We start from the raw sequence: 26,251 nt of genomic DNA, 5'->3' as shown, positions 1-26,251 counted from the left end.
ATTTTTAAAATAGCTGTGAAAAAAAAAGCACGGCACTTCTGGATACGAATGTACAGAAATAGGATTCTGATCCAATGATATGAAAGAGATACTCATAAAATATGTTCAACAGGAGTACTTTTTGAAATGTGGAATATCCAGAAAAGAAGACGTTTAAGTCAACAAGACCTTACGCAGCACGCCGATACAGCTGCATTCTGCGTCAGAGCAGGGAGAACCGATCTCCCTGCTCTGCCGCTATGGGGCCCCATTGCAGGCGGGGGGGTCCAGTGCCAGCAGTGGGCCCCTCACCCGTCATAGCAAGGTCAGCTGTATCGGCGTCTAGCCGATACAGCTCACCGTATTGAAGAGAGAAGGAGCGTTACGCTCCCTCTCCCATCATCCCCCTGACAGCATCTGACATCGCCGACACTGACAGCGGGCACGATGACATCACTGCTCAGCGCCCGCTGTAAGGAGATGAGCGGGAGCCGGAGCTCGGAGCACCGCTGGAACAAGGAGGAAGAGAGGTGAGTATTTATTGTGTTTTTTATGGGGGCTGCCTTATACTACAGGGTCTGCCTATGGGGGTGCTGCCTTATACTACAGGGTCTGCCTATAGGGGTGCTGCCTTATACTACAGGGTCTGCCTATGGGGGTGCTGCCTTATATTACAGGGTCTCCCTATAGGGGTGCTGTCTTATACTACAGGGTCTGCCTATAGGAGTGCTGTCTTATACTACAGTGTTTGCCTATGGGGTGCTGCCTTATACTGCAGGGCCTGCCTATAGGGGTGCTGTCTTATACTACAGGGTCTGCCTATGGGGTGCTGCCTTATACTACAGGGTCTGCCTATAGGGGTACTGTCTTATACAGAAATTCCGCATAACATGCTGCGTTTTTTTTTGCAATGCATTTTTTTGAGGAAAAAAATGCAGCATGGGCACAACAATGCAGAAATCCATTAAAAATAATGGGATGCGTTTTGTAAGAGTTTTCATAGCGAATGTGCACATAGCCCTAATAGTCTAAAAGCAGACACTTTTTGTTGAGAAAATGTTTTAAGCAACACAAAAGAAACACACACTGGAAATACAAAAGAGCCATATGTGTAAGTGTCACGAAAATGGCTATACCTCATGCAGTTTCGGGAGTTTGATGCAACCATGTTTCAAGTTGACTACCACAAATGTATTATCTGTGTCAGTATAACTAAATGAATGGATATGTATTGGAAAATTATTAAAGGGTTCAAAAAAGTCAATCTTTTTCATGACTGCCCTTCTTTTCACTTATTGATTATCTCAGTGTTTCATATGCATAAGACCCAGCTTCAAATAGTTGGCAAATTTTTGATCAGTTTCAAAGGTCATGTCCTATGCCATTTTCTTCACTAGATTCCCTTAGCTTGAAAGTTTACAAAGGTTTATCAACCAAAAATCAGAAACAATAACTGCAGCTAAGGAATTGAAAGAAATCACAGTGTGGTTGGGAAGAGAGCGATTCAAAAGCAGTAAGTGTGAAACAGAGACAAAATGTAAATGTAAAAAAGCAGAAAAAAAGAAATAGCATGGTTTCAAATATAAAATTACAGAAGAATACAGTGCTGACAAAAAGTATTTCTTCTGTTTTTGCATATTTCTCACACCCGAAAGTTTCAGATGATCACATTACATTAAATATTAGACACGGAGAACCCAAGCAAACACAAATAATTAAATAATTAATATATTGAGAGAAAAATTCTGTTCAGCCCTAGCCCCTATGTGAAAAACTAACGGACTTGTTAAATTGGACTCAATTGCAATACCCAGACCAGCCATGATGACTGCCAGATCTGTTGAATCTACCGTAAATATCACTTAACTAGAAAAAGTCTGACAATGTGAAAAGCCTAGAAGGTCTCCAAAAGTCCCATGTGAGGCAATGTTCTGAACATATTCACATACAGATGGTTGGAACTGTTACAAAACAATTGATAAGGCTCAGGGATTCCAGCAAATTACAGTAAAAACCATTAGCCATCAATGGAAAAATGGTAAACTTTACCAGTAGTGGTCAAAATTAAAGAGTCGTCACAGAGGTTACAAAAGAAACCAGATGAACAGCTAAAGAACCGCAGATCTTGCTTGACACAGTAAATTTCACAATAAGAGAGTTATTGGACAAAAATGGAATCCATGGGAAACTTGTAGCCACTTTTGAAAAAAAAAATCTTTATAAATGTTTGTCTCACATTTGTCAAAAAACACCTCAAGTAGATGACTCACAAAATCTTTGGAATAATATTCTGTAGACTAATGAATCATTGATAGAACTTTTGTGGAAGACATGAGCCCTGTAACATCTAGTGTAAAGCTAACAAAGCATTTTACCATAAGAATATCACACCAGCAATCAAACATGGTGGCAGCAGTCAGAAAGTGGGGGTCATTTGCTTCTGCAGGATCTGGGTGACCTGTCATAATTCATGAAATCATAAATTCCATTCTCTGTTTAAAAAATTCTGCAAAGTACAGTCATGGCCAAAATTTTTGAGAATGACACCAAAATTATATTTTCACATGATCTGCTGCCCTCTGGTTTTTATTAGTGTTTGTCTGATGTTTATATCACATACAGAAATATAATTGCAATCATATTATGAGTACCAATAGGTTATATTGACAGAATGAGTTAATGCAGCAGTGTTGACCCTTCTTCTTCAAGACCTCTGCAATTCTCCCTGGCATGCTCTCAATCAACTTCTGGACCAAATCCTGACTGATAGCAGTCCATTCTTGCATAATCAATGCTTGCATTTTGCCAGAATTTGTTGGTTTTTGTTTGTCCACCCGTCTCTTGATGATTGACCACAAGTTCTCAATGGGATTAAGATCTGGGGAGTTTCCAGGCCATGGACCCAAATCTCTATGTTTTGTTCCATGAGCCATTTAGTTATCACCTTTGCTTTATGGCAAGGTGCTCCATCATGCTGGAAAAGGCATTGTTGGGCGCCAAACTGCTCTTGGACGGTTGGGAGAAGTTGCTCTTGGAGGACATTCTGGTACAATTCTTTATTCATGGCTGTGTTTTTAGGCAAGACTGTGAGTGAGCCAATTCCCTAGGCTGAGAAGCAACCCCACACATGAATGGTTTCAGGATGCTTTACAGTTGGCATGAGACAAGACTGGTGGTAGCGCTCACCTCTTCTTCTCCGAATAAGCTGTTTTCCAGATGTCCCAAACAATCGAAAAGGGGATTCATCAGAGAAAATGACTTTGCCCCAGTCCTCAGCAGTCCACTCCCTGTACCTTTTGCAGAATATCAGTCGGTCCCTGATGTTTTTTCTGGAGAGAAGTGGCTTCCTTGCTGCCCTCCTTGAAACCAGGTCTTGCTCAAAGAGTCTCTGCCTCACAGTGCGTGCAGAAGCACTCACACCAGCCTGCTGCCATTCCTGAGCAAGCTCGGCACTGCTGGTAGTCCGATCCCGCCGCTGAAACAGTTTTAAGATACGGTCCTGGCGCTTGCTGGTCTTTCTTGGGCGCCCTGGAGCCTTTTTCACAACAATGGAAGCTCTCTCCTTGAAGTTCTTGATGATGCGATAGATTGTTGACTGAGGTGCAATCTTTGTAGCTGCGATACTCTTCCCTGTTAGACCATTTTTGTGCAGTGCAATGATGGCTGCACGTGTTTCTTTAGAGATAACCATGGTTAACTGAAGAGAAACAATGATACCAAGCACCAGCCTCCTTTTAAAGTGTCCAGTGATGTCATTCTTACTTAATCATGACTGATTGATCGCCAGCCCTGTCCTCATCAACACCCACACCTGTGTTAATGGATCAATCACTAAAACTATTTTAGCTGCTCCTTTTAAGGCAGGACTACAATGATGTTGAAATGTGTTTTGGGGGTTAAAGTTCATTTTCTGGGCAAATATTGACTTTGCAAGTACAGTAATTGCTGTTAAGCTGATCACTCTGACATTCAGGAGTATATGCAAATTGCTATTAGAAAAAATGAAGCAGTAGACTTTGGAAAAATTAATATTTGTCTCATTCTCAAAATTTTTGTCCATGACTGTAGAGTGGGCTGAAATTCCTCCTCATCACACGTTATTGCAAATTTTTGATTGCAGTGGTTGCTGCCAAGGGTTGCACAACCAAGCTATAAGGTATGAAGGGGGCGTTTAATGTTTCACACTGATGATACAAGTTTTGAATTAATTTGTAGCTTTACAAATGTAATTCAATTTTAATTTATTTAATGTAATTTAAAAGCTGTATTTTGTGCTTAGGCTACGTTCACATTAGCGTTGCGCCGCCGTGCGTCGGCGACGCAACGCGCGACGCACGCTAAAACGCGCGCAAACGAGCGCAAAAACGCGCGCGTTTTGCGACGCGTGCGTCGTTTTCCGACGAAAATCGGACGCACAGAAAATGCTACATGTAGCGTTTTCTTGCGTCCGACGCTAGCGTCGGAAACGACGCACGTGGCGAAAAACGCCACCAAAACGACGCACGCGTCCCCTATGTTAAACATAGGGGCGCGTCGCCGCTGCGTCGCCGCTGCGTCGCCGGCGCAACAGCGACGCACATTGGCGGAACGCCAATGTGAACGTAGCCTTACCTGTATTGTCTTTATCGTACACTAAGGCTATGTGCACACGTTCAGGATTTCTTGCAGCAATTTCCTGAGCAAAACATGACATTTTCTGCAAGAAATCCGCATGCGTTTTTCTCGCGATTTTACCGCGTTTTTAGTGCGTTTTTTTGCGGCCTTTCCCGGAGGTTCTCAATGCAATAATATAGTGGGAAATCCGCAAAATTAATAACATGCTGCGCGCTTTTTACGGCGATGTGTTTTTTTTTTGCGGAAAAAAAACGCATCATGTGCACAAAAATTGCGGAATGCATTCTAAATGATGTGATGCATAATGTACGAGTTTCTTTCGCGTTTTTATAGCGAAAAAACGCGAAAAAAAACGTGAAAAATCTGCAACGTGCGCACACAGCTTAACAGTCAGCTTATGTGAAACATTTAACTATGACAATAAGTAAAAATAGAAGAAGTTGCAGACTTTTTACAACACTGTATGCGCAAATATCAAAAGGAGCTTCAGTATGTTAGTTCTGTGAATGCACAATAAATTACACGGCAAAGTAAAAAAAAATTCGCACAGAAGCATAAAATAGCAAAGTTTTGGCATGCAGGCTTTCTGTGCTGTTTTATGCTTCTGTTATCAGAAAGTAGGCTTTCAATAGATTGGGCAGATCAACTCGCGGAACTCAGATCGATCAACCAGGTCAGAAGTCTCTGGCCGCTGGGTGGGATACTTGCAAATCATGTCAGGGAATGCTGGGAGTTACAGTTCCCCACAGAGGGGAATTTGCATCAGACTGTTTCTGTCCTGAGAAACCCTTTCGGTAACCGGACATCTTGCATTAGGGTCCCTCTTTGCCCTATGAGCCAGGGATACATGCTCACACAGCAGCAAGCCTAAGGAAGCAGCAAGAAGCTGAAACATAATTAATGAGAAATGGAATCCAGCAGTAATGTCGAGAAGGCAGAGACTAGAGAGGCAACATACTCAGTTATCGCATCTAGCCTATGCATTTATATGACTATAGTAACATTTGAAATAAGTGATGAAATGCTGTACACCACATCTCTGTATATGGAGCTTTATGTGTGCTGCTTATGTAGGGGGTGGGAGCTGGGGGGCCAGTTCTGCCTGCACTGACACAATGATTCCATTTTATTAGTTTTGGTGGTGGTGTATTACACTCTCTTCATTTATAAGCGGACATCATTTTAATGAATTGCAGCTTTCGCCTACAGTAAGGCAGATCAAGGCAATCAGCATGCACAGCTGGTGCTGTCCTCTCATAAAATCAATACAGTGGATGTACTCGTCCGATATTTAAATATCTTAACAGGAAAGTAATTAAGACAACATGGAGGTAATCCCTGCAAGACACAAGTCAGGATTTCCCAAGACAATAGCCAGTATTTTGGTTGGGGTTTTTTTGCTGTTAGAAAATATTGAACCTAAAATGTTTTTTAGTAGTATTTCATCTCTGCTAATTTTACAATGAAACAAACACAAATCTTATCTTAGTGAAAAATATTCCTCATGGCTTGTCCTTCAGTAGTTATTGACTGACCATGGGAAAGACACTGACCAAGCAGAAGAAAAGATCTGCACCTTATAACACTGGGGCTGATGCTTGCTGATCAAAGAAACAGTCAAAAAACAGGTATTTTATGCGTGTTAAAAATCACGAGAGCAATATTTCACAGTCGAGGTCATTCTAAAGACTGACTGCAAAACACATTAAATATCTTTCTAGCCACGTCCTACACCGATAGGTTATACTGGGCTCTTGGTGTGCTTCATCAAAGTATCAAGGTTGATCAGTAGAAATGTTCCAACCTTACTATGCAACAATGGACTACAGCTAAACTTACAGGTATTCCTAGAAACAAGAGGCCTTCCATGCGCCTTTATAAACCTAACATAGAGTACAATTGTATTAGCTAATTGAGTATACAATTTCCCCTGCATGTGTCAAGCAGAAGGTCCTGCTGAGCCTATCATACGAATGCTAATGAAAAACACAGCATGACAAGCTAGAAGTGCAGGATATTGGCTTCCCCAATTCTGAAAAGGAAATTCAATTTCAATTATTTACAAGCCTATTCCTAAAAAAAACCCAGAGAATTATTCAGATTTACTCTATGCCTTTCCTTGTATGCAGCAACAGAAAAAATGCATCAATACTGATTTCAGCCAAGAATGATTACCGTATTTCCCGACGTATAAGACGACTTTTTGACCCCCAAAAATTGTCCCAAAAGTCGGGGGTCGTCTTATACGCCGGGTACGGCGTGTGCAGGGAGCGATCCTGCATTTCGGCGTGTGGTTCCCAGGGTCTGGAGGAGAGGAGACTCTCCTTCAGGCCCTGGGATCCATATTCATGTAAAAAATAAAGAATAAAAATAAAAAACATGGATATACTCACCCTCGGATGGGCCCTGGATCACAGCGCTGCAAGCGTCTCCCTCTGTTCCTTAGAATGCGGTAAGTGAAGGACCTTCGATGACGTCGCGGTCACATGAGCGGTCAGGACCTTTTTAAACACTTAGGAAACCTTTGCAGGGTTTTTTTGTTAATTATTCTATTTTACTGAGATAATGACTTTTGGGTTTTCATTGGCTGTAAGCCATAATCATCAACTTTAACAGAAATAAACACTTCAAATAGATCACTCTGTTTGTAATGACTATCTATATATATAATTGCCTAAGGGTTTTTCCGTCTGTCTGTCTGTCTGTCCTGGAAATCCCGGCTCTCTGATTGGTCGAGGCCGCCAGGCCTCGACCAATCAGAGACCGGCACAGCATCGACGTAGAAATCCCGCGTCTCTGATTGGTCGAGGCCGCCAGGCCTCGACCAATCAGCAACGGGCACAGCGACGATGATGTCATAAAGGACGTAGACATCTCACGTTTCTGATTCAGCGACGGGCACAGTATCGACGTAGATGTCATAATGGTTGCCATGGCGACGATGATGTCATAAAGGTTGCCTCGACCAATCAGCGACGGGCACAGTCTGCCGCGAATTCTGGAATCATCATTGTCCATATACTACGGGGACATGCATATTCTAGAATACCCGATGCGTTAGAATCGGGCCACAGCGACGATGATGTCATAAAGGACGTAGAAATCCCACGTTTCTGATTCAGTGGAGGGCACAGTATCGATGTAGATGTCATAATGGTTGCCATGGCGACGACGATGTCATAAAGGTTGCCTCGACCAATCAGCGACAGGCACAATCTGCCGCGAATTCTGGAATCATCATTGTCCATATACTACGGGGACATGCATATTCTAGAATACCCGATGCGTTTGAATCGGGCCACAATCTAGTATATAATATACAGTTAGGGCCAGAAATATTTGGACAGTGACACAAGTTTTGTTATTTTAGCTGTTTACAAAAACATGTTCAGAAATACAATTATATATATATAATATGGGCTGAAAGTGCACACTCCCAGCTGCAATATGATAGTTTCCACATCCAAATCGGAGAAAGGGTTTAGGAATCATAGCTCTGTAATGCATAGCGTCCTCTTTTTCAAGGGACCAAAAGTAATTGGACAATGGACTCTAAGGGCTGCAATTAACTCTGAAGGCGTCTCCCTCGTAAACCTGTAATCAATGAAGTAGTTAAAAGGTCAGGGGTGGATTCCAGGTGTGTGGTTTTGCATTTGGAAGCTGTTGCTGTGAGCAGACAACATGCGGTCAAAGGAACTCTCAATTGAGGTGAAGCAGAACATCCTGAGGCTGAAAAAAAAAAAATCCATCAGAGAGATAGCAGACATTATTGGAGTAGCAAAATCAACAGTTGGGTACATTCTGAGAAAAAAGGAATTGACTGGTGAGCTTGGGAACTCAAAAAGGCCTGGGCGTCCACGGATGACAACAGTGGTGGATGATCGCCGCATACTTAATTTGGTGAAGAAGAACCCGTTCACAACATCAACTGAAGTCCAGAACACTCTCAGTGAAGTAGGTGTATCTGTCTCTAAGTCAACAGTAAAGAGAAGACTCCATGACAGTAAATACAAAGGGTTCACATCTAGATGCAAACCATTCATCAATACCAAAAATAGACAGGCCAGAGTTAAATTTGCAGAAAAACACCTCAAGAAGCCAGCTCAGTTCTGGAAAAGTATTCTATGGACAGATGAGACAAAGATCAACCTGTACCAGAATGATGGGAAGAAAAAAGTTTGGAGAAGAAAGGGAACGGCACATGATCCAAGGCACACCACATCCTCTGTAAAACATGGTGGAGGCAACGTGATGGCATGGGCATGCATGGCTTTCAATGGCACTGGGTCACTTGTGTTTATTGATGACATAAGAGCAGACAAGAGTAGCCGGATGAATTCTGAAGTGTACCGGGATATACTTTCAGCCCAGATTCAGCCAAATGCTGCAAAGTTGATTGGACGGCGCTTCATAGTACAGATGGACAATGACCCCAAGCATACATCCAAAGCTACCCAGGAGTTCATGAGTGCCAAAAAGTGGAACATTCTGCAATGGCCAAGTCAATCTCCAGATCTAAACCCAATTGAGCATGCATTTCACTTGCTCAAATCCAGACTTAAGACGGAAAGACCCACAAACAAGCAAGACCTGAAGGCTGCGGCTGTAAAGGCCTGGCAAAGCATTAAGAAGGAGGAAACCCAGCGTTTGGTGATGTCCATGGGTTCCAGACTTAACCCCTTTCTGCCATCAGACGTACTATTGCGTCCATGGGGGGTGGGCCCTACTTCCCAAGGACGCAATAGTACGTCATATGCGATCGGCAGCGCTCACGGGGGGAGCGGCGCCGATCGCGGCCGGGTGTCAGCTGCCTATCGCAGCTGACATCCGGCACTATGTGCCAGGAGCGGTCACGGACCGCCCCCGGCACATTAACCCCCGGCACACCGCGATCAAAGATGATCGCGATGTGCCGGCGGTGCAGGGAAGCACCGCGCAGGGAGGGGGCTCCCTGCGGGCTTCCCTGAGACCCCCGCAGCAACGCGATGTAATCGCGTTGCTGCGAGGGTCTTGCCGCCCTCCCTCCCTGCTCCAGGTCCCGGATCCAAGATGGCCGCGGATCCGGGTCCTGCAGGGAGGGAGGTGGCTTCACAGAGCCTGCTCAGAGCAGGCACTGTGAAGCCTGCACTGCTGCATGTCAGATCAGTGATCTGACAGAGTGCTGTGCAAACTGTCAGATCACTGATCTGTGATGTCCCCCCCTGGGACAAAGTAAAAAAGTAAAAAAAAAATTTTCCAAATGTGTAAAAAAAATTAAAAAAAAATATTCCTAAATAATGAAAAAAAAAAAAAAAATATTCCCATAAATACATTTCTTCATCTAAATAAAAAAAAAAAAAAACAATAAAAGTACACATATTTAGTATCGCCGCGTCCGTATCGACTCGCCCTATAAAACTGGCACACTAGTTAACCCCTTCAGTAAACACCGTAAGAAAAAAAAAAAAAAAACGAGGCAAAAAACGACGCTTTATTATCATACCGCCGAACAAAAAGTGGAATAACACGTGATCAAAAAGACAGATATAAACAACCATGGTACCGCTGAAAGCGTCATCTTGTCCCGCAAAAAACGAGCCACCATACAGCATCATCAGCAAAAAAATGAAAAAGTTATAGTCCTGAGAATAAAGCGATGCCAAAATAATTATTTTTTCTATAAAATAGTTTTTATCGTATAAAAGCGCCAAAACATAAAAAAATGATATAAATGAGATGTCGCTGTAATCATACTGACCCGAAGAATAAAACTGCTTTATCAATTTTACCAAACGCGGAACGGTATAAACGCCTCCCCCAAAAGAAATTCATGAATAGCTGGTTTTTGGTCATTCTGTCTCACAAAAATCGGAATAAAAAGCGATCAAAAAATGTCACGTGCCCGAAAATGTTACCAATAAAAACGTCAACTCGTCGCGTAAAAAACAAGACCTCACATGACTGTGTGGACCAAAATATGGAAAAATTATAGCTCTCAAAATGTGGTAACGCAAAAAATATTTTTTGCAATAAAAAGCGTCTTTCAGTGTGTGACGGCTGCCAATCATAAAAATCCGCTAAAAAACCCGCTATAAAAGTAAATCAAACCCCCCTTCATCACCCCCTTAGTTAGGGAAAAATAAAAAAATGTATTTATTTCCATTTTCCCATTAGGGCTAGGGTTAGGGCTAGGGTTAGGGCTAGGGTTAGGGCTAGGGTTAGGGCTAGGGCTAGGGTTAGGGCTAGGGTTAGGGCTAGGGTTAGGGTTAGGGCTAGGGTTAGGGTTAGGGCTAGGGTTAGGGCTAGGGTTAGGGTTAGGGCTAGGGTTAGGGCTAGGGTTAGGGCTAGGGTTAGGGCTAGGGTTAGGGCTAGGGTTAGGGCTAGGGCTAGGGTTAGGGTTGGGGCTAGGGTTAGGGCTAGGGTTAGGGCTAGGGTTAGGGCTACAGTTAGGGTTGGGGCTAAAGTTACAGTTAGGGTTTAGATTACATTTACAGTTGGGAATAGGGTTGGGATTAGGGTTAGGGGTGTGTCAGGGTTAGAGGTGTGGTTAGGGTTACCGTTGGAATTAGGGTTAGGGGAGTGTTTGGATTAGGGTTTCAGTTATAATTGGGGGGTTTCCACTGTTTAGGCACATCAGGGGCTCTCCAAAAGCGACATGGCGTCCGATCTCAATTCCAGCCAATTCTGCGTTGAAAAAGTAAAACAGTGCTTCTTTCCTTCCGAGCTCACCCGTGTGCCCAAACAGGGGTTTACCCCAACATATGGGGTATCAGCGTACTCAGGACAAATAGGACAACAACTGTTGGGGTCCAATTTCTCCTGTTACCCTTGGGAAAATACAAAACTGGGGGCTAAAAAATAATTTTTGTGGGAAAAAAAAGATTTTTTATTTTTACGGCTCTGCGTTATAAACTGTAGTGAAACACTTGGGGTTCAAAGTTCTCACAACACATCTAGATAAGTTCCCGGGGGGGTCTAGTTTCCAATATGGGGTCACTTGTGGGGGGTTTCTACTGTTTAGGTACATTAGGGGCTCTGCAAACGCAATGTGACGCCTGCAGACCATTCCATCTAAGTCTGCATTCAAATGGCACTCCTTCCCTTCCGAGCCCTCCCATGCGCCCAAACAGTGGTTTCCCCCCACATATGGGGTATCAGCGCACTCAGGACAAATTGGACAACACATTTTTGGGTCCAATTTCTCCTGTTACCCTCGGGAAAATACAAAACTGGGGGCTAAAAAATAATTTTTGTGGGAAAAAAATTTTGTTTTATTTTTACGGCTCTCCATTATAAACCTCTGTGAAGCCCTTGGTGGGTCAAAGCGCTCACCACACATCTAGATAAGTTCCTTAGGGGGTCTACTTTCCAAAATGGTGTCACTTGTGGGGGGTTTCTACTGTTTAGGTACATTAGGGGCTCTGCAAACGCAATGTGACGCCTGCAGACCATTCCATCTAAGTCTGCATTCAAATGGCACTCCTTCCCTTCCGAGCCCTCCCATGCGCCCAAACAGTGGTTTCCCCCCACATATGGGGTATCAGCGCACTCAGGACAAATTGGACAACACATTTTTGGGTCCAATTTCTCCTGTTACCCTCGGGAAAATACAAAACTGGGGGCTAAAAAATAATTTTTGTGGGAAAAAAATTTTGTTTTATTTTTACGGCTCTCCATTATAAACCTCTGTGAAGCCCTTGGTGGGTCAAAGTGCTCACCACACATCTAGATAAGTTCCTTAGGGGGTCTACTTTCCAAAATGGTGTCACTTGTGGGGGGTTTCTACTGTTTAGGTACATTAGGGGCTCTGCAAACGCAATGTGACGCCTGCAGACCATTCCATCTAAGTCTGCATTCAAATGGCACTCCTTCCCTTCCGAGCCCTCCCATGCGCCCAAACAGTGGTTTCCCCCCACATATGGGGTATCAGCGCACTCAGGACAAATTGGACAACACATTTTTGGGTCCAATTTCTCCTGTTACCCTCGGGAAAATACAAAACTGGGGGCTAAAAAATAATTTTTGTGGGAAAAAATTTTTGTTTTATTTTTACGGCTCTCCATTATAAACCTCTGTGAAGCCCTTGGTGGGTCAAAGCGCTCACCACACATCTAGATAAGTTCCTTAGGGGGTCTACTTTCCAAAATGGTGTCACTTGTGAGTGGTTTCTACTATTTAGGTACATTAGGGGCTCTGCAAACGCAACATGGCGTCTCATCTCAATTCCTGTTAATTTTGCATTGAAAAGTCAAACGGCGCTCCTTCCTTTCCGAGCTCTCCCATCCGCCCAAACAGTGGTTTACCCCCACATATGGGGTATCAGCGCACTCAGGACAAATTGTACAACAACTATTGGGGTCCAATTTCTTCTCTTACCCTTGGAAAAATAAAAAATTGGGGGCGAAAAGATAATTTTTGTGAAAAAATATGATTTTTTTATTTTTACGGTTCTGCATTATAAACTTCTGTGAAGCACTGGGTGGGTCAAAGTGCTCACCACACCTCTAGATAAGTTCCTTAGGGGGTCTACTTTCCAAAATGGTGTCACTTGTGGGGGGTTTCAATGTTTAGGCACATCAGTGGCTTTCCAAACGCAACATGGCATCCCATCTCAATTCCTGTCAATTTTGCATTGAAAAGTCAAACGGCGCTCCTTCCCTTCCGAGCTCTCCCATCCGCCCAAACAGTGGTTTACCCCCACATATGGGATATCAGCTTACTCAGGACAAATTGTACAACAACTATTGGGGTCCAATTTCTTCTCTTACCCTTGGAAAAATAAAAAATTGGGGGCGAAAAGATAATTTGTGTGAAAAAATATGATTTTTTATTTTTACGGTTCTACATTATAAACTTCTGTGAAGCACTTGGTGGGTGAAAGAGCTCACCACACCTCTATATAAGTTCCTTAGGGGGTCTACTTTCCAAAATGGTGTCACTTGTGGGGGGTTTCAATGTTTAGGCACATCAGGGGCTCTCCAAACGAAACATGGTGTCCCATCTCAATTCCTGTCAATTTTGCATTGAAAAGTCAAATGGCGCTCCTTCGCTTCCGAGCTGTGCCATGCGCCCAAACAGTGGTTTACCCCCACATGTGGGGTATTGGCGTACTCAGGACAAATTGTACAACAATGATTGCAGTCCATTTTCTCCTGTTACCCTTGGTAAAATAAAACAAATTGGAGCTGAATTAAATTTTTTGTGAAAAAAAGTTAAATGTTCATTTTTATTTAAACATTCAAAAAATTCCTGTGAAGCACCAGAAGGGTTAATAAACTTCTTGAATGTGGTTTTAAGCACCTTGAGGGGTGTAGTTTTTAGAATGGTGTCACACTTGGGTATTTTCTATCATATAGACCCCTCAAAATGACTTCAAATGAGATGTGGTCCCTAAAAAAAAATGGTGTTGTAGAAATGAGAAATTGCTGGTCAAATTTTCACCCTTATAACTCCCTAAGAAAAAAAAATTTTGGTTCCAAAATTGTGCTGATGTAAAGTAGACATGTGGGAAATGTTACTTATTAAGTATTTTGTGTGACATATATCTGTGATTTAATTGCATAAAAATTCAAAGTTGGAAAATTGCGAAATTTTCATAATTTTCGCCAAATTTCCGTTTTTTTCACAAATAAACGCAGGTACTATCAAAGAATTTTTACCATTGTCATGAAGTACAATATGTCACGAGAAAACAATGTCAGATTCACTGGGATCCGTTGAAGCGTTCCAGAGTTATAACCTCATAAAGGGACAGTGGTCAGAATTGTAAAAATTGGCCCGGTCATTAACGTGCAAACCACCCTTGGGGGTAAAGGGGTTAAGGCAGTGATTGCCTCCAAAGGATTGGCAACAAAATATTGAAAATAAAAATATTTTGTTTGGGTTATGTTTATTTGTCCAATTACTTTTGACCTCCTAAAATGTGGAGTGTTTGTAAAGAAATGTGTACAATTCCTACATTTTCTATCAGATATTTTTGTTCAACCCTTCAAATTAAACGTTACAATCTGCACTTGAATTCTGTTGTAGAGGTTTCATTTCAAATCCAATGTGGTGGCATGCAGAGCCCAACTCGCGAAAATTGTGTCACTGTCCAAATATTTCTGGCCCTAACTGTATGCGCTTCACTTTTGTATTGAAGAACTGAAATAAATTAACTTTTTGATGGTATTCTAAAAAAAATGTAATGAGAGGCACTTGTATATATATATATGTATATATATACCGTGTATATATATATATATATATATATACACACACAGACCAAAAGTTTGGACACACCTTCTCATTTAAACATTTTTCTGTATTTTCATGACTATGAAAATTGTAAATTCACACTGAAGGCATCAAAACTATGAATTAACGCATTTTGGATTATATACTTAACAAAAAAGTGTGAAACAACTGAAAATATGTCTTATATTCTACGCTCTTCAAAGTAGCCACCTTTTGCTTTGATGACTGCTTTGCACACTCTTGGCATTCTCTTGATGAGCTTCAAAAGGTAGTCCCTAGAAATGGTCTTCCAACAGTCTTGAAGGAGTTCCCAGAGATGCTTAGCACTTGTTGGCCCTTTTGCCTCCACTCTGCAGTCCAGCTCACCCCAAACTATCTCGATTGGGTTCAGGTCTGGTGACTGTGGAGGCCAGGTCATCTGGCGTAGCACCCCATCACTCTCCTTCTTGGTCAAATATCCCTTACACAGCCTGGAGGTGTGTTTGGGGTCATTGTCCTGTTGAAAAATAAATGATGGACCAACTAAACGCAAACTGGATGGAATAGCATGCCGCTGCAAGATGCTGTGGTAGCCATGCTGGTTCAGTATGCCTTCAATTTTGAATAAATCCCTAACAGTGTCACCAGCAAAGCACCCCCACACCATCACACCTCCTCCTCCATGCTTCATGGTGGAAACCAGGCATGTAGAGTCCATCTGTTCACCTTTTCTGCGTCGCACAAAGACACGGTGGTTGGAACCAAAGATCTCATCAAACCAAAGCACAGATTTCCACTGGTCTAATGTGCATTCCTTGTGTTTTTTAGGCCAAACAAGTCTCTTCTGCTTGTTGCCTGTCCTTAGCAGTGGTTTCCTAGCAGCTATTTTACCATGAAGGCCTGCTGCACAAAGTCTCCTCTTAACAGTTGTTGTAGAGATGTGTCTGCTGCTGGAACTCTGTGTGGCATTGACCTGGTCTCTAATCTGAGCTGCTGTTAACCTGTGATTTCTGAGACTGGTGACTCGGATAAACTTATCCTCAAAAGCAGAGGTGACTCTTGGTCTTCCTTTCCTGGGGCGGTCCTCAAGTGAGCCAGTTTCTTTGTAGTGCTTGATGGTTTTTGCAACTGCACTTGGGGACACTAAAAGTTTTCCCAATTTTTCGGACTGACTGACCTTCATTTCTTAAAGTAATGATGTCCACTTGTTTTTCTTTACTTAGCTGCTTTTTTCTTGCCATAATACAAATTCTAACAGTCTATTCAGTAAGACTATCAACTGTGTATCCACCAGACTTCTGCTCAACACAACTGATGGTCCCAACCCCATTTATAAGGCAAGAAATCTCAATTATTAAATCTGACAGGGCACACCTGTGAAATGAAAACCATTCCTGGTGACTACCTCTTGAAGCTCATCAAGAGAATACCAAGAATGTGTATAAGACATATTCTCAGTTGTTTCACACTTTTTGTTACGTATATCATTCCACATGTGTTAATTCATAGTTTTGATGCCTTCAGTGTGAATTTATAATTTTAATAGTCATGAAAATACAGAAAAATCTTTAAATGAGATGTGTCCAAACTTTCGGTCTGTACTGTATGTATATATATATATATATACATATATATATATATATATATATATATATATATATACACACACACATATATATATATACACACATATATATATGTATATATACACATATATATATGTATATATACACATATATATATGTATATATACACATATATGTATGTATGTATATATATATATATATATATATATATATATATATATATATATATAAATAGAAAAAATGGAACAGCACAATGCTCACCAGGTGCGGGTGCCTAGCCCCCTGGATAGAATGGTCCAAACATTCATCCAAATTGAATACTAAACAGGAAAAAGAAAAATTGTGCGAGCCGAAACGTCGCACAGTGATGTGGGTCGATTAAATCTTCATCTTTTTTCACTTGAAAACTTTGGGAGTGCTGCCTTCTTTTTCCTGTTTATATATATATATATATATATATATATAGAGTCAAGGCCAAAAGTGTTGGCATCCTTGAAATTGTTCCAGAAAATGAAGCATTTCTCCCAGAAAAATATTGCAATTGCACATGTTTTGTTGGAGTAATGCTTTAGTACATATAGGACTAAAAAGGGGTTAATCGGCCATGACACATTGATTATGAGAGGCTCAAGGGTTGGGAGAGTTGCTCACCATATCTCCTCCCCTAGGTGTGGTTCACTTTGTAAATTGAGAGCTGTTTGTCTCCCACATGGCTAAGTGTGTGTGAAGGTTGCAGATATCTGGATTGAGTGCCTTTGCTAAAGGACTAAAGCTGGACTCTATCCCTGTGGGCTAACCAGAACTATTGTATGGACTTGCTGCTTTATGTTTTACTTTTTGCCGGACAAAGGCTGCATTTAAGTTTCCCTGTGATATGGTTTATGAGGACTGAAATAAACCAGCCAGACTTTAAATAGAAATGGTTCCTGTGATACCTCAGATCGTTCCCAAGTGAATAGCATTGTTACAACACTTTTATTTCCTTTGTGTGTATTGGAACAACACAAAAAAACCAAGAGAATAAAAAGGCAAATTGGACATAATTTCACACTAAACCCCAAAACTGGGTCTAACAAAATTGTTGGCACCTTTCCAAAATTGTGGGTAAACAACCTTGTTTCAAGCATGTGATGCTCATTCAAACTCACCAGTGGCAAGTAGCAGGTGAGGGCAATATCAAAATCACACCTGCAACCAGATAAAAAGGGGAAAGGTGACTCAGTCTTTGCATTCTGTCTGTGTGTGCCACATTAAGCATGGAGAACAAAAAGAGAATTGTCTGAGCACTTGAGAACCAAAATTGTTGAACAGAATCAATAATCTCAAGGTTATAAGTCCATCTCTATGGACTAATAAATATGTTTTTGCCACATTGCTTGGCGTGCTGGCTCCACCCACCTTACCCTGGTGCTGCTTCTGCTTTTTTATATAAATATGTCACCTCATCTGTTAAAAGCAATGAATTATCTGGGTTGCTTTTTCCAGCATCCCTATTCTCTGGCTAATATAGTGGGATTTCTGCGATAGAGCTAAATGCATACCAGTCTCCCAAAGGAGCATTGTCTGCAAGACTCCATACTCAGTTGGTCTCTTTAAAGAGAACCAGTACATCCCCACGTTGCCTCAACGGTATTGCACTGAGTCAGGCTCTCCTGTACACTGATGAGGGACCAACATCCTAAAACAGGCTGCTTGTACATGAGTTTCCAGCAGAGCAGCTTAAAAGGGTTGGGCATTGTCTTATAAAGCAGCTAAATATTTTAGGAGGTTCTTGCAAGATAGTTTTGGACTACAAGAGAGGTAATTTGCCTACTCACATCCCCGACGCATGTATATGACTTATAAGAGTACATGGATAGAGGCTGTCTAAAACATATTTGGAGGCAATAGTAAAAAGGGAGGCAATAGTTTTTTCCTGACGAAGGAGTTTGTCCAACTCTGAAATGCATAGATTAATAAAATTGCTCTTTGTTGAACATCACCTCCATTGAATATCTCTTTGATCATCAGCGCTGCAGAATTATCTGTATATCACATGCATTTACTGCTGGTTTTTTTCCAGCATTGTAACGCCGTCGCTCGGCGTGTCCCTGGGCGTTCTCCCTGCGCCCCCTGAGGAAGGTACATCTACCGAAATGCGTGTCGGGGCGGTTCGGTGTCCCCTGCGCTGGTCCAGGTCCACGTTATCAGGTGATATGTATACTGCACTTGCTTCACATATTTGTGGCCATACTACTGCCTACTGCCGAGGTGTATTATAGAGACTTATATCGGTGCCACTATTTATTTGCCGCCAAGTTGTTCTGACATGTTAACTGTTAGTATATAATATCTATTTGTTGTGCCTGGATCTACAGCAGGGCATACCGTTCCTTGGGCTACTACCTTTCATGTTGCTTCTGGCACTTCATACCATCCGCTAGCCCTACTGCACACTGTTGGTTTGGTTCCTCGTTTTTATTGTTAAATTCTGTTATCAATAAAGAGTGTTTTTATCGGATACTAAACTGCATTTGTCTTCGTTCCTAGTTCCCTGCATCCTGGTGTAGCTCCCGGAGGCACGCCTAGTTTGCGTGCTACTCTGTTCTTAAAGTAATTAAAACACACTAGATCTATAAGGGTATAAAGTCTAAAAATCTACCAATTAAAATTACATATATATTGTATAGATGAATAAAATCATATAAAAACAGACTACCCCCACACACCAGTGTGTCAAGAAAGTGTAGTGCAACACTACTAAGCCCTAGGAAGAAAAACGTGCTTGTGGCAAGGTATCAGGTCAGAAATACAATTACAACAGGGATATAAATAGATTAATTTTTATTATTTATTTGCGTGGTAACAATAAATTAAAATTAATTAAATATTAAAAACAATTTCATTATATATACACATGTATGTCATTTCATGTGCCCATACCTATTTGGCTACCATAATATGTGGTGTATATATATATACATATATTTTATACATATATCTGCAGCGACTGAATATATGAAAAAAATAGTACTAAAATAGCAGAGGGTATATCTAAAAACATGTGAAAAAAAGACCCATGTGTGCAAAAAAAAAAAAAAAGGGGATTATTTATATATATAGCAATCTGCTTATGAAAGAAGCACTAATTAAAGTGCTATAGTGAGAAGGAGGTGCCAGTGCAATAAGTGCAAAAAACGCTAAGGATATATAAGGTGCTGCTAGTTATACTCAATATCTCCAGTCACTTACTTTAATATATATGCGGTATTGGGTAGGTAGCCAATGCGGTATGATGCACCCCGACGCGCGTTTTGGACGCTTAACTCCTTCGTCAGGGGGTGTAGTCTACTTATATTAAAGTAAGTGACTGGAGATATTGAGTATAACTAGCAGCACCTTATATATCCTTAGCGTTTTTTGCACTTATTGCACTGGCACCTGCTTCTCACTATAGCACTTTAATTAGTGCTTCTTTCATAAGCAGATTGCTATATATATATAAATAATCCCTTTTTTTTTTTTTTGCACACATGGGTCTTTTTTTCACATGTTTTTAGATATACCCTCTGCTATTTTAGTACTATTTTTTTCATATATTCAGTCGCTGCAGATATATGTATAAAATATATATATATATATATATATATATATATATATATATATATATATATATATATATATATATATATATATATATATATATATATATATATATATATACCACATATTATGGTAGCCAAATAGGTATGGGCACATGAAATGACATACATGTGTATATATAATGAAATTGTTTTTAATATTTAATTAATTTTAATTTATTGTTACCACGCAAATAAATAATAAAAATTAATCTATTTATATCCCTGTTGTAATTGTATTTCTGACCTGATACCTTGCCACAAGCACGTTTTTCTTTCTGTTCTTAAAGGGCTAGAACGCGCACCTGCAAGATGGTCCCCAGCCAATAGCTGGGAGGCATCTTGTTAAAAAGGCAAACTCTTCTAAAGGGAGGGGCCAATGCTACGAATTTCATTAGTAGAGAGTTGTTAGGTCACCTGGTCCTGGTGTGGCGAGTGGCTGAAACTGAAGTCCCTGGTGCTTGCGTTGTCAGTCCTGAAATCGTAGTCCCCGGTCCTTGCATGGCTAGTCCTAAACCTTTAGTCCCTGGTCCTAGTGCGACCAGCAGCTGATCCACATCCCCTGGTCCGTGTGTGGCCAATGACTGAAACCCGAGCCCCTAATCCCTATGCGGCCAGTGCCTGAACCTCATCCCCCAATCCACATGCGGCTAGTACCTGAATCAGGATCTGAGACCCGTGTGTCTGAACGTTTGCCTCTCTGTGCGTTCTGTTTATCCAGACTGTCCTATCAGTCTCTGAATCGGCCCTGCTGAGATTCCTTGTCAGTAACTGTTCTATCAGTGGATTCTGAACCTAGTAGTCTGAACAAAGCCCGAGTCCGTGTCTGTAACCTTTTTACAGAGGATCCAGAACCTAGTAGTCAGAACGGAGTCCTATCCGTGTCTGTGTATCTGACACTCTGTTCAGCAGCTACAGTAAAGGGGACTGCCTAGGAAAGGTACCTAGCGTATACCTGCAGCTCAAACCAGACTCCACCATCAGAAGCTTAGATACTGCTTAGTTACGCCCATACTAAGTAAAGCTGGGTTCACATTACGTCCAGGCAGTCCGTTAGATGGACTGCATTACACCGCAGCATAACGTGGTGTAACGCAGTCTGTTAACGCTGCCATTGAGCTCTATTTTGGGCGCATCGCTAGCGTATGCCCAAAATGGGTGTGCGCTAGCGATGTGCCGTCATTGAGTGACGGACCCTGGGACGCGGGCTGCAGCGTTTCCGGGTCCGACACCGCTAGCGCAGGCAGAGCATCTGCTAGCTCTATCTGTGCTAGTGATATGACACGTCGGCACTTGCGTTAACGCAGCCCGTTTAACGCATGTGTTGAACGGGCTGCTTTAACGCAATGTGAACCTAGCCTCAGTCCGAGTCTGTGGCACAGTGGATCCATGAACCATGTGCGCCACCTGCGGGTATAACAAGCCTACGGAGCAGCAGCAGCTGGTAGCTATATCTGCTTAGGTACCATGACTGAAGAAGAGACCTAAGGAGTCTTGAAAGCTTGCTTTGTAACATAATTTATTTTATTTTTGTTAGCCATTAGTATGTATCATAATTTCATAATTACTAGATTTTCTTTTTTTTTCCCACTAAGAGTAATCTTTTGTCAACTACATAACTATAGAAAAAAACAGGGAACGCACATGCAAATATTATGGTGGCTTTTCCTTAAGTATTGGTGCTGTGTGTCTCTGCTCCAGCTGGTTCAGTGTCACAAGGCACAACGCCTGACAGATTAAATACCCACTTAGAGGATTGCCAGGACCTCGCAGTGTACTTATACACTCTGATCAAAATGTTAACTAAGAACCTCACATTTAGTTTGGTATTATTAATCAATAAATAATATCTGGATGTGCTGTCTATATCTTTTTTTTACAGTTATGTCTTATGTCACCTACGCTCTGATATTTTTCAGACAAACACAAGGGCAGCTAATAACTGTAATTGTCATTCATAGGATTGTCCAGAAAAAGTATCAGGCACTTTGTTCTAGCAGAGTTCAGATCTGTGAGACATTGCGGGGTGAACACAGCAACACATTGCCGTCTACAGCACGTGCTATGGAAACCCAAGCAATAAGCAAACTTCACATGCACAGGATGGGATCTGCATCTTATGTGTTCTTCCTAAAAGTTTCAGAATTTCAATAAAAACTAAATAGTAATGCAGGGAATAGACAAGAAGGATGCACTTCATGAAGAGAAAAACTAAATGATGAAAATGATGGTGATGGAGGGAAATAAAGAAACATCCATTTACTGATCTAGTTTGGTACATTTTTAAAGCTTGCTAATCTCTGCTTCTTAATAACCTTCAATACATGGGTTAGATATTTCATTACTCCTTACACCCCTTTAACATTGGGTAGGCTGCAAATGTAACAATGAATAACTCAAAAGCTTTAGTATGTTTCATGTCTGTATCTTATAATAACTAGTGATGAGCGAGTGTGCTCGTTACTCGAGTTTTCAGAGCAAGCTCGGGTATTTTCCGAGTGTGTTGGGCATGCTCGTAGATTATGTTTGTGCCCCCGCAGCTGCATGATTTGCTGCTGCTAGACAGCCTGAATACATGTGGGAATTCTGTAGAATGTAAGCCCGCAAGGGCAGGGTCCTCTTCCCTCTGTATCAGTCTGTCATTGTTAGTTTTGTTTACTGTAAGTGATATTTATATTTTGATGCAACCCTTTCTCATGTACAGCACCATGGAATTAATGGTGCTATATAAATTAATAATAATAATTCCCTAACAAACAGGCAATCCCTGCATGTGCTCAGGCTGTTCAGCAGCTGCAAATCATGCAGCTGCGGGGACAGAAACATAATCTATGAGCATGCCAAAAAACTCGGAGACCACCCGAGCATGCACACTTGCTCATCACTAATAATAACCCAATATAATGAACCTGCTGTCAGACTCACCTGAAATGGAGAGTGGCTGAGCTGCAAAACCAGACACATTGCTCAGATTGTCATTTTGCAATTAGCACATATTTTGCTGTGTCTGGTAGTATATGAACAGGCCGGGGCATGCCAACAAGGGCTGCAGCTGTCCCTTTGTTTTTGTGATCCTTAGATCCCATTGGTCGACTCGGGAGAGATCACAATGAAGACATGTGGTAGGGATATATTATTAAAGGAAGTCTGTCACCCCAAAATTCATTCTAAATGAGCTATACAGTGATATAGCCCATACTAGGACTGTACGTCATAAGACAATCGGGAATATTATGCTTATGTCACTTGGAATAAACCATGACAGTGTCCGCTTAGTGTGATCTGATGCTCTCGCATGCTAGGATCGCCTCACAGGTGTGGAGCAGATGGAGAACACAATTTCTCCATCTTCTCCATTCTCTGTGTCCGCAGTAGTTAGCCTGCACTCGGATGACAGCCGAGTACAGTCCGATGTTTCACACGCACCCATAGACTTGTATAGGTGTGCATGGTCCAACCATCGGATGCACCCGCAGCGTGCTGCGATTGTTTTCTCATTAGAAAAAAAATGGCAGATCAGCACTGCCCCATAGTAAAACATCAGAGAGCACGCGGCTGTGTTATACTGTCGTGTGAGCGAGCTCTTACACGTATGAGCACCTGAGAACAAACTTTTAATTTGTGTACAAATGAGAGGCTTTGGTGCACCCTGATTGTAGCCATGATTTTGGTGCATGAATCAGAAGCAGGGGGAAGACTCCAATATGCAAAATGGGGAACACTTGGCCAAGCCCTGAAGTCTCCTCAATTGCATACAAATTGAAAGATATTTTCTCACGCACTATACCAGTGCTAGTATATTAATAGTGGCAAAGCCCCCAAGATCACTGTATAGATAGTTTAAAATTAATTTTGCAGGTGACAGATTCTCTTAAATATGTAAAATCATGGTAACATGGCACCGGCCTGGAGTCACCACTAGGGGAGGCATATTGAAGAGTTATACAATTGCCACCGAACTCAATAATGAATCATTTACCTGCTCTTTCCTCTTCCCCTTCGCAGAGTGTGGCTGTCGGTATCTCTCTCTTCTCTTGCACGATGTAGTGATGGGGAGCGGCTGTGTGTGCTACGGGAGCTGGCAGTGCTTGCGAGGCTACTATCCCCCACAGCTGCCCCTCCGGGGGTGTCAGGACCCCGGGTGAGCAACTGAGGGGGCAGACCACGGAGTGACGGCACTGGAGAGTAATGAGCCCCATCTGAATTGAGGTTGTTGTCACTGGCGGAACGCTGTAGGAAACGCGGCGATGAGAGACCCACACAGCTCACAACACGTCTGCGTTTTGTATAACTTGGAGTCTCCCGAAAAGGCACTGGTGAAAGAGAAACGGGAGAGAAAGTTCTTATCAGCCAAAAGAACATTAGCAGTTTTTACCATCAATGTTTCGTCGGAAGCCTGCAAACATTTTCCTACCCATTACAATGTTAACCAGTTCAAAACCGGGTCATTTATTCCCGTTCCTGACGAAGCACATTTTCGGGAAATTTTTGAGACTTTTTTTCTTGATACATGGTGCTTGTACATTAGCCTCAGTTACAGGGGAAATGTAGCCTCCTGGCTGCATAACAGAGGTGTCATGGTGTCCTATTGCCCAGCAGCTCCTGCTCCGTCCCTATATACAGCGATCACATGATGGAGGAGGAAGCGCCTTCCGCGCTGCTTATTATTGTGCACACACCACTTGTTTACCACTGTGTATACAGAGACAGGGAAGGCACTGAGGGTATTTAACATCTCTGCCTTCTCTATGGGAATTTCTTCTTTGCCTGAAAGCCACCATACTGCTCCTACAAATACATGATCATGTGTAGCTGCACTCCTATTTAGTAATATTTAAGAGTAGAGTAGGAGCAGGACCACCAGGGTGTTTAAATGAAAGTCAATGGGTGGTCCTGAAGCAGTTAGGCTACGTTCACATTTGCGTTGTGCGCCGCTGCGTCGGCGACGCAACGCACAACGCAAATGAAAACGCACCAAAACGCACGCAAAAACGCTGCGTTTTGCGACGCATGCGTCGTTTTTTGCCGAAATTTGGACGCAAGAAAAATGCAACTTGTTGCGTTTTCTTGGTCCGACGCTTGCGGCAAAAAAGACGCATGTGTCGCACAACGCAACAAACAAAAACGCATGCGTCCCCCATGTTAAATATAGGGGCGCATGACGCATGCGTCGCCGCTGCGTCGCCCGACGCAAACCCGACGCAAACTAGCATAACGCTAGTGTGAACGTAGCCTTAATCACAGACAGCACAAAGACTGTATAGTGATGCCACCAGTGCGCTGTAAATAATTTTTTCATAGACCCATAGACTTGCATTAGCAAGTTTGATTTGTGACTTGGAACAAAAATGGACACTTTTCTTTTCCAGGCCACTCGATCAGGAAAAACACAGCCATGGGAACAGCCTATAATGTGTTTGTGTACTATTTGTGAAAAATATTGGATGGACGTCTGAATCAGACGTAAGACATAAAGTGCAAGAGAAAAAGAGAAGGACAACATCAAAGAGGGAAGACTGAAAATGAGACAAGGGGTGTAGAACATGTGCAGGTCCAGGTCACAGTGTATTACGTGAAACAGTGAAAGTTTTATAAAATTCTCATGGTTTGGGGTTGAGGCAGTTTTAGATGGTGTGAAAAAAAAAGTGGTACCGCACATGAATACTTTGCAAGACCTAAATTGTATCTACATCTATGAAAACGACACAATCACAAAAAGCATGATAAGACATGAATCAAAGCAAGTAATGAGATAATTTTAGCTTTATGTTCACAAGAAGAGGATGCTATGGGAATCAGAGGGACGACACCACAATCTGAGATCACGTTGCCTTCTGGCAAGTTTGTGCCTCTTACCAATGTCGGACTCTTTGTGAGTTTTGATGATTTCAGCAAGCTCGAAATTTCCTGCAATTATAGCAACCTGTGATTAAAGAAAAGGAGAAAACACAAGAGTTGTAATAACAATCCTAGAAAACAATCAATAAACAGTGCAGGATGGGAATATACAGGCATCAGAAGTAATGAAGAGAATGGAGGGGGTCTCAGGGCCTAGTCTGGACACCTCACAGTATAGGTGACAATTTCTCACCTAGTTTTTAACTATATGCCATGACTAAAAGCTCAAAACATCTAAGCTGTCTTTTTATTTTTTGCACGCGTTATTAAGAGTTCCCTGTTTCCACAGAATCTATTACTCTATTTCAAGTTCAGCATGCTTTTTGTTTCTGTGCATCATTAATGAGAACTGACAGCTGA

The 26,251-nt window shown here is 41.9% G+C and overlaps 1 protein-coding gene across 4 annotated transcripts in view; it reads right to left on the bottom strand.

The window, feature by feature from the left end:
• Positions 1–26,251, bottom strand: part of SHANK3 (SH3 and multiple ankyrin repeat domains 3) — a 614,328-nt gene that overhangs the window by 171,321 nt on the left and 416,756 nt on the right. For all 4 annotated transcript variants that reach the window (XM_069765494.1, XM_069765495.1, XM_069765496.1 and 1 more), the window contains exons 11-12: positions 25,850–25,916; positions 23,973–24,306 (exon numbers count right to left, since the gene is read on the bottom strand). In XM_069765494.1, the coding sequence (XP_069621595.1) occupies positions 23,973–24,306; positions 25,850–25,916 (401 nt within the window). The remainder of the gene's footprint in view (positions 1–23,972; positions 24,307–25,849; positions 25,917–26,251) is intronic.

The sequence above is a fragment of the Ranitomeya imitator genome, chromosome 4 (genome assembly GCF_032444005.1).
Source record: "Ranitomeya imitator isolate aRanImi1 chromosome 4, aRanImi1.pri, whole genome shotgun sequence".
NCBI classification, from domain to species: Eukaryota; Metazoa; Chordata; class Amphibia; order Anura; family Dendrobatidae; genus Ranitomeya; species Ranitomeya imitator.
The sequence above is the reverse complement of the archived record's forward strand: the minus strand, read 5'-3'. Positions and strand labels throughout refer to the sequence as shown.